The sequence below is a fragment of the Hordeum vulgare genome, chromosome 5H, assembly GCF_904849725.1.
Source record: "Hordeum vulgare subsp. vulgare chromosome 5H, MorexV3_pseudomolecules_assembly, whole genome shotgun sequence".
Lineage (NCBI taxonomy): Eukaryota > Viridiplantae > Streptophyta > Magnoliopsida > Poales > Poaceae > Hordeum > Hordeum vulgare.
In genome coordinates, this window is record NC_058522.1 from 582360096 (window position 1) to 582369261 (window position 9166).

At 48.3% G+C, this 9166-nt stretch overlaps 2 protein-coding genes across 2 annotated transcripts; one reads left to right on the plus strand and one right to left on the minus strand.

Moving 5' to 3' along the window:
* Nucleotides 1-326: 326 nt before the first annotated feature.
* Nucleotides 327-2806, minus strand: LOC123395182. The gene is made up of 2 exons (XM_045090121.1): nucleotides 2643-2806; nucleotides 327-1327 (listed from the first exon to the last, which is right to left on the minus strand). Exons 1-2 carry the CDS (start codon nucleotides 2755-2757, stop codon nucleotides 651-653), a joined length of 792 nt encoding a protein of 263 aa, XP_044946056.1. The 5' UTR covers nucleotides 2758-2806; the 3' UTR covers nucleotides 327-650.
* A 282-nt stretch (nucleotides 2807-3088) lies between these two features.
* On the plus strand, nucleotides 3089-6215 carry LOC123395181 (transcriptional repressor ILP1). Its single transcript, XM_045090120.1, has one exon. The coding sequence runs from the start codon at nucleotides 3175-3177 to the stop codon at nucleotides 6049-6051; it is 2877 nt and encodes a 958-aa protein (XP_044946055.1). The 5' UTR covers nucleotides 3089-3174; the 3' UTR covers nucleotides 6052-6215.
* The last annotated feature ends 2951 nt before the right edge of the window (nucleotides 6216-9166 follow it).

Here is a 9166-nt window from a genome sequence, read left to right on the forward strand (position 1 = left end):
TGAGAGGATTGGGTGGAACAAAGGAATTCACCCAATCCCCTGAAACCCCTCCCTCTCAAAACCTCTCCAATCCCCCTTAACCAAACGAGGCCTTAAACTAGTTCAAACGCAGGATGGCTGTTGCTTTTTTTTTTTTCTGTGTAACATAGCTTTGGATAGCTTTTTTTCTAAAGTTGCAAGACGAAGTAGACATCATAAATGAATCTGTAGAGATGAAGGGTTCAATCTAACATCAGTCTGTGGAGATGAAGGGCTCAATCTTACATCAATGAAGGGCTTAATCTCATGATATCAAACTCAAATGCAAGTAGAGAAAGTTGTGGTAATCATGCTAATCGATCATGAGAATCTATAGGCACAACAGATACCAAATGGAACAATGTTTTACATAGCTTTAAGAGAAATCGCAAACAGAGATACCACTGGGATTCTAAACTGTCAATCACACAGAGGGGCATGTTGCTTCTACTTATTCAAAACCATCCAGGTGTTAAAAATATTCCAAGCCAGCGATTCGCAAATCTTCGCATGGAATAAAATAACAGCGATACCGTATACTACATATTCTCACAAGTATTAGCTACAGAAAAAAAGGACCGGATAGCTCAGCCAGGTTCAAGAGCACAAATGCGGTCAAAACAGTAGCTTCATCACAAGTTCTTGAACGCAGACTCGTTAGGGAGCTTAGGCGTGAGCCTCTCCAGCAAGGCCTTGTTGGAGAAGTGATCAGCGTCGACGAAGTAGAAGTTCCCTTCGGCCCTGAAGGTGACGAAAGGCCGGTTAGTCTCTGCAGGCCTGATGTCAGCAAACTTGATCGTCTTCTTGAGGGGTGTAGCCAGCCACGACATTATCTCTGCCTCGAAGCTGTCTGAACCCTGTCGCCACCTCAGCTTGTGGATGTACGGGCTCACGAACCAGTGCAGGGCTGCGGTCGTGGTGGCGCTGAGGAAGATCACGGTGGATGCGACTCCTCCCTTGAGGATCACATTCATGTCGGGCGAGGTCATGAATGTAATCACAGGGCCTAGCGACACGGAGAGGCAGCAGGTGGACAGGGACAGAAGCTTCACTTTCTTGATGGTTGATGATATTGGTCCTTGATAAACCAGTCCATCATCCTTGTCGTCCTCCTTGATCTGCTTGGATTTGGGCCCAATGCTTATCTTGCCGCCACTGGGGTCAGTTTCTTTGACAGCAGTGGATTGAGAAGCCCATCTTGTCTGGCTGTACAGAGAACCCATTGAGCCAAAGCTATCCTCTTTTGCAAGAGGATTAGGCTTGCATGTTGAGAAATGCCTCCATGTTGCAGATCCAGGAACCTGAAAATCTGGCAAAGCAAAGGGCAATGAGCTATTTACGCATGGTTCCAGCGATATATGCAAGAGAGTACCAAGATTTACTTTGGTTATCCAACGGATGCACGTTGACACATTAAACATGTCGATTTCATAGCTACACACTTTTTATCTTCAATTCAGGACGCTACACATTTCACCGCAACGCATAAGGGGAAATGGCACATGCCGGAATTTCAAGACATTCATGCACACATTCCAACAAGGAAACACACACTTCAAAACAGTAGAATATTTACTAGCTGTGTTTGCCAAAATGCAACTAATGTAATAATGAAACAAGACAAGAGATGCTGCTGATAAGGGCCTCCATTTGGAATAGTACTGGAAGATAACAAAAAATATGTGGAAGTGGAGCATTACTCTACAGAAAGACAACACAATGTAAAAAAGTGCAACTCTATCTACAACGAATGGCAATGGACAGTCCTTAACAATTTTGCTACTACCTCTGTACCAAAATATAAGACATTTTTGTAGGCTAAACGCCTATAAAAACATCTTATATTTTGATAAGGAGGGAGTACCTAACAAATTCTCAGGTTATACACAGAACGGTGCCACATAATGCGGCAATCAGTCAGATAACATCAGCAGTTGAGATACAGTGCTCCTACTACCTAACCTAACAACGAAATCTATTACCATACAGCAGAAGCGTAACATCTGTTGTGCAACCCTCATTCATATTTCCTCAGGACACAGAAATACAAAGCCATACATGTTATGATGATAGACCAGTGAAAGGGAAAACAGCACGTTAGCCATACATCACGATTCGGGGCACATTCAGACACATAACTGCGGCATTCACATACAAATGGTGCTGTTTTTTTACCCTCTGATTTTGTGAAAACACTATGGCACGACACGAACAAATAGGAGGTTCTGCTCGTGCGCACAATTTGTAAAGAATAGTAGAATACTAGTGGATCACAAATCTCCTTACGAAGGTAGGAGCACCAAATGAGCTTAAGCAGAACGACACCAATGTTGGGGGATCAACCATTTCAGACCTCACATGTGCACGCGTTGACAATGTAACCAATAATTCTTCATCAACCAATCAGCCGGATGACACAAGCAGCTCAGCGCCCACTGGTGAGAATCACTAGTCGTAACAAGTAATCGAACTAGGAGAGCGACCACCACGCGGCAGAATGAATCTGACGCCTCACCAAATCGTCCCAGATCGAAGCTACACGGCACCACGCGGATCAAATCTAGCCAATGTTACACCGGGGACGACCACGGGGGGAGGGATGGAGGGAGAAGGTGGGGAGCAACCTGAGACGGCGCGCGGGGGCGCGGAGGCGGCCGCGGAGGAGCGGCGGAGGAGGATCCCGCGGAGGGAGAACGCCGACGCGGATCGCAGCCTCGCCGTCGCCGTCGCCGTCGCCATGGGGGGGATTAGCTCTCCTAGGGTTTTCGCGGCCAAGTGGGGGAGAAGAATGAGAATGACGACGCTCTGGCCGGGCCTGGGCTCAGCTCAACTGAGCTGAGCCTACTATATGGGCTGTGAACTGGGCCAGTAGAAGGCCGAATCTGAGAGAAGGCCCAGCACGACGAGCAGGCGGTTCCTTACCGGGTCCGGACTTTGGTTTTTCTTCCACACGCCGCCTCTCTATCTCTTCTCTCGCACCCGGATCTCCTCGCCTCGCCTCGCCGGAACCCTAGCCGCCGCCCACCCACCGCCGGTGAGATCCCCGCGCCTTCAGCCTAGCTACCGAACTTCAAGTCGAAGCCTTCTCCCCCCGCCTGACCCCGGTTCCGTGGACCTGCCAGGTTCCACCTCGCGGGTCCGAGCCGAGCTGCCGGGATGAGCAGCCACCGCAAGAACTTCCGGCGCCGCACGGACGACGACGACGGGGGCAAGGCGGAGGACGCCGGACCCGCGAGCAGGCCCTCCTCCAAGGCCCAGCCCCCGCCCGCGCCTCCCAAGCCCAGGTCGAGCCGCCTCAGCTTCGCCGACGAGGAGGATGACGAGGACGACGCCGAGGAGGGGCCCTTCGCGCAGCAGCGGACCCGCCGCCCGTCCGCCTCGGTCAGCCAGGCGCGCACGGCCTCGCCCGCCGCGGCTGCCCTCCACCGCGTCACGCCCGCCAGGGACCGGGTCAGGAGCTCGCCGGCCGTGGTTGCTCCCGTGCCCAAGCCGTCCAACTTCCAGAGCCATGCTGGCGAGTACACCCCCGAGCGCCTCCGTGAGCTCCAGAAGAACGCGCGCCCGCTCCCTGGCAGCCTCATGCGCGCTCCGGCGCCCCCTCCTCCCCCTCCTCTGGCGGCCGAGCCCCGGCATCAGCGGATTGCCGGAGCTGCGGCCAGCTCCTCGGCTGCTCCCACTACTGCCGGTAAAGCAGTTCCCGCGGAGCCAGTGGTTGTTCTCAAGGGTCTGGTGAAACCTATGGCCCAGGCCAGCATCGGGCCGCGGAGACCGTTGCCGAACGAGGTTCAAGATGGTGATTCTGAAGAGGAGGCGGAGGATGATGGAGACGGCGAGGAGAAAGGGCCGCTGATACCTGATAAGGCGACGATCGAAGCCATCCGGGCAAAGCGGCAGCAGCTGCAGCAGCCGAGGCATGCGGCACCCGATTTCATCTCCCTTGATGGTGGCGGTGTGCTCAGCAGCAGGAAGGGTGCGGCTGGCGGCTCCAGTGATGAAGACGACAATGAGATAGAGGGTAGGATTGCCATGTACTCGGAGAAGCAGAGTGATGGCCAGAGGAGCTCAAAAGGAGTGTTTCAGGGGATCAATAACAGGGGCCCTGCTGCCAGTTTGGGGGTTATGAAAGATCGGTTTATGGAGGTTGAGGATGATGAGGTTGATGATGAGGAGGAGGAAGAAAGGAAATGGGAGGAGGCGCAGGTCAAAAAGGCGCTTGGTAATAGGATGGACGATTCTTCTTCTCATCAGAGAGCAACCAACGGTGTTTCGGCTGCCAGGCAGCAGGTTCAGCCGCAGCCATCTGGGGGTCCTCATTATCAGCCCTCCTTTAGCGGGGTTGTGCCTGGGGCATCTGTTTTTGCATCGGGTAGTGCAGAGTTCTTGTCCATCTCTCAGCAAGCTGATGTGGCAGGCAAAGCCCTGCAGGAGAACATCAGAAAGCTTAGGGAAACCCACAAGACAACAGTTGATTCTTTAGCCAGGACCGACACACATCTTAACGAAGCCCTTTCAGAGATATCTAGCCTGGAGAGTGGTTTGCAGGATGCAGAGAAGAAGTTTGTGTACATGCAGGAGCTCCGAAACTATATTTCTGTTATGTGTGATTTCTTGAATGACAAGGCATTCTTCATAGAGGAGCTGGAGGAGCACATGCAGAAATTGCATGAAAATCGGGCACTGGCTGTTTCAGAGAGGCGGGCTGCCGACTTTGCTGATGAATCAGCTGTGATCGAAGCTGCAGTGAGTGCAGCAATATCTGTTCTTAGCAAAGGACCGAGCTCAGCTAACCTGTCTGCCGCAACTCATGCTGCACAAGCAGCAGCAGCTGCTGCCAGGGAAAGCTCTAATCTACCACCGGAGCTGGATGAGTTTGGCAGAGATATCAATCTCCAGAAGCGTATGGATCTTAAGCGCAGGGAAGAGAACAGAAGGCGAAGAAAAGCTCGTTCTGAATCCAAAAGATTATCTTCTGCACGAAAGAGTGTTACTGAGCACATTGAAGGTGAGCTAAGCACTGATGAGAGTGACACCGACACCAGTGCTTATCTGTCCAGCCGTGATGAGTTGCTCAAGACTGCTGATGCTGTATTCGGTGATGCTGCAGAGGAATACTCGAGCCTTACAATTGTCAAGGACAAGTTTGAAGGCTGGAAAACACAGTATCCTTTGGCCTACCGAGATGCTCATGTGTCACTAAGTGCGCCATCTGTGTTTACCCCGTATGTGAGGCTGGAGCTTCTGAATTGGGATCCTCTACATGAAACAACTAGTTTCTTTGACATGCAGTGGACTAACGTTCTTGTGGGTTATGGAGTGCAAGATGAAGATAGTGCCGACCCTAATGATCTAGATCTGAACCTCATTCAAGTTCTAGCGGAAAAGGTGGCCCTTCCTGTCCTGCACCACCGTATTAAGCACTGCTGGGACATTTTGAGCACCCAAAGAACACAACATGCTGTAGATGCAACTTTTATGGTGATTAACTATGTGCCGCTAACAAGCAAGGCTTTGCATCAACTGCTGGCGACGGTGTGTAGTCGTCTGACTGAGGCAATTGCTGACGTGTCAGTACCAGCTTGGGGATCAATGCTGACAAGGGCTGTGCCAGGTGCTGCCGAGTATGCTGCATACAGATTCGGAGTGGCCACACGGCTGCTTAAAAATGTGTGTTTGTGGAAAAAGGTCCTTGCAGGAGATGCCCTGGAGAGACTTGCTGTAGAAGAACTATTGATAGGAAAGGTTCTTCCTCATATGAAAAGTATCATTCTGGAAGTCCATGATGCAATCACAAGGGCCGAACGGGTAGCTGCATCACTTTCAGGAGTCTGGTCTTCACCAAACAAGAAGCTGCAGCCTTTCACGGATTTCGTGTTGGAATTATCAAACAAGCTCAAGAGTAGACACATTTCAGGCGTTAGTGAAGAAGAGATACGTGGGCTGGCTCGTCGTTTGAAGAACATATTGGTGGCGCTGAACGAGTACGATAAGGCTAGAAATATTTTGAAGACCTTCCAAATCAGGGAAGCTCTCTAGTTTTTCCCTTGACATAGAACAAGAATTCCATTTTTGTTTGAAGGCGGCAAGCAGGTTTGATATCCTTTTGGTTCACGGGAATGTTGTAATGTCTAATTATCTCTGTACATCAAATGACCATGAGTACCTAATCCAATCTTGCATGCATGATGGTGCAATTTTCATGGTGCTTCTGGATTTCAGGAATCATTATCTTCCGCTGTAATGGCCAACATCAGTTAACTGACTCATAAGGCATATATACGTTCAGCACTTTTCTGTATTATATTATTATTAGACATCTTTCATTCAAGCTTGCTTTTGTGTGTTTATGAAGTTCTGGACCATTCTGATAGAGTTTGGCTTTGGTTCATGCATGTCAACTTACATTCCTTGATATAGTTTAATAAAGCCAGCTTGCTAACATAGATCTGACTTTCAGACATGAGCGGTGGATTCTAGCATTTAAGGAAATGGTTTTATGTGCAATGGAAACCACTGGTACGCTAGGTGTGAGGTTGGTCCAGTAAACTTATTTGTTCTTGACATTGATTCTTGCCCTGTGGCTTATGTAGATAATCATCTCTTTCACAAAAATATGTGATTCTCTACTTCTTCTTAGCTTTAAACAAGAGAAATATACTATTATATCTAATCTTCCTTTAAAAGAGCACAGTTATGGTTAGTCAAGAATTGCACTTTTTAAGACGGGTAGGTTCTAGATCCTTTTCAGTTTACAGAAATATTGGAACATCTGATATCTGTACATTGAATGATCATGAGTACCTAGTTCAATCTTGCCTGCATGATGATATCCCAGCAATTCTAATGGTGCTTCTGGGTTCCAGTAAAAAAATTGGGGTAATGGCCAGTTCCAGTTAACTGACTGAAAACACAGACTATATGTTTAGCAATCTCCTTCATTAGATTATTATAGACATCTTTCATGTGTTAAGTTTTGGACAGTTCTGTTGGAGTTTTGCTTTGGTTCATGCTATTCAGCTTACATTCCTTGATATGTTTGATAAGCCAGCTATGTACGTAAAATAAATCTGACTTCCAGTCATGTCAGTGAAAATTCTACTAGCACTTGATGAACTCGCTCTCGGTGACGCTATATAGATATTAAAAAAAGAGGTTCTCTTAGGTCTGATCATCTGATCTCAAGAAACCTAGTTATGGTTAGTCCGGGTATGTGGAAGTGGAGCACGCAAAATACTCCCCCGGTCCTAACTATATAAGTCTTTTTAGAGATTCCAATAAGGGACTAGATACGGAGCAAAATGAGTGAAACTAAAACATGTCTATATACATCGGTATGTAGTTTGTATTGAAATCTCTAAAGACTTGTACTTAGAAACGGAGGGAGTACACAATTGAAGTTGATTATCCAGTACCTGGTTTCCTAGAGATGTTGACTATCATCAATTCTCATCTTCTGTTAGGCACATGTTTGTGTCATGGCGCCGAGTAGTTTGTTTGGATCTACAACTACATCTAGGCAGATTAGGAATTTTGGTAGGGGTCGATCCTAACAATCATCTGTTGGACCTTTCCCTTTGTCACGGTTGGTAGGTACTAATTGTCAGTTTTTTTTTTTGTATCTTCGGATTGGATATCCTAAGCCTGGGTGTTTGTTGAAATCTTTGTTATTGTTGGGCTTCAATTTTTGTTGGACGTTTTTTCCCTGTTGTCGGATGTAAGTTGATATCATATCATTATCGACATTCCCTCTGTTTGTAAAATTTGGAGCCCAGCTGTTAAAAGAAGATAATTTGCTGTGTTGTTGTCTTTAAGGTGTGCCTAGTTAGTAGATCATCATCCTTCCCAGTGTTGCAGCTGTTAAATGGTTAAATCCTTGTCTCCCCTCTGAAATCTTGTCCATTCCTGTTTGTGTCTAGCAGTCCATCCACTTGTGCTGGGCTTGTCTCTGTTACAGTAAAGTAATTACACACATGCTCACCAGGGACTCTGTTCCTCATGCAAACAATTGTACTCCCTTCGATCCTAAATATAATACCTTTTAGAGATTTTATTATGAACTACATACAAATGAATGTAGTCATATTTTAGACTATAGATTCATTCATTTTGCATCGTATCTAGTCTACAGTGAATTTTTAAAAGGTCTTATATTTAGGAACGGAGGGAGTAGTTGGGGAGAACTAGTTTAGTTCTCTTCAACTATAATTATTTAGGTATGGATCGAGTAATTAAGTAAGCATGTTTCCCCACTGATATAGAGTAAGACAGAGCAACAAGCTTGCCCCTCCCATCTGATTTTCTTGTGTGCTGCTGACTAAGGTTGCAAGCGGGGCGGGATATCCCGCTGGGCCGCCAAGCCGTCCCGCATAACAGGCCCGCAAAATGCCACCGGGCTGACCGCGTCGTCTGTAGCGGGCTTAAACGGCCACACCGCTTTGTCCAGCGGGAGCCGCATATCCCGCATCCTCTCGAAACAAAAAAACCTAATCCTCCTCTCCTCCCGATGGAGGAACTTCCCACGGCGCCGCCACCTTTGCCCACGTCCCGCCGGCCGCCGTTGACAACCTCCATGGCCTGCTCCTCTCCGCCTCCTCCTGGGGAACGAGGACTGCAGACGCTCCCGGAATCGCGCTCCCGCAGCTGCTCGGGCGCGGTTGCCTCCTCCGTACAGGCTACAGCGGACCACTCCCTGCCGGAGAAGCCGTTGGGGGCGTACTCCGCCAACGGAGGCTTCCCGTGGAGCAACGCCATGCGCCCATGCTGCAGCGGCAGCGCACCGACTTTCACTTACAGCCGGAGAAGAACTACATGAATGGTACTACATCTGAAACAGAAAACTCGATGCTAGATTTACTACATCTGACTGCTCTGACTGCCACCACGTGAAGGCAAGCAAAAGCTGGAGCCATATGCCAAGCGGCCATGCATGCCCATTTCCTGACTCCTCCCCTTCTGAATGAATCCGCGCCCAAGTAACAATCGATCCAAGTGCAGAACATATTCTTTCCAATGATGAACTCTTACGTTCGTCACTTAGCAACAGATATTTTGTTGGAAACAGCTCAGGCTGTTCACTGATTTTACCCTCTCAAACTCAGATGTGGCTACAAAGCAATAGTAGTAGAATGCTTAATTATTAGCGATAAAAAAG

Excerpts from the sequence above, each read along its gene's own strand:
- LOC123395182 (XM_045090121.1), bottom strand. The coding sequence starts at position 2,757 with ATGGCGACGGCGACGGCGACGGCGAGGCTGCGATCCGCGTCGGCGTTC. Across the intron at positions 1,328-2,642 it reads GCCCCCGCGCGCCGTCTCAG|ATTTTCAGGTTCCTGGATCT; the intron begins GTTGCTCCCCAC and ends TTGCTTTGCCAG.
- LOC123395181 (XM_045090120.1), top strand. The coding sequence starts at position 3,175 with ATGAGCAGCCACCGCAAGAACTTCCGGCGCCGCACGGACGACGACGAC.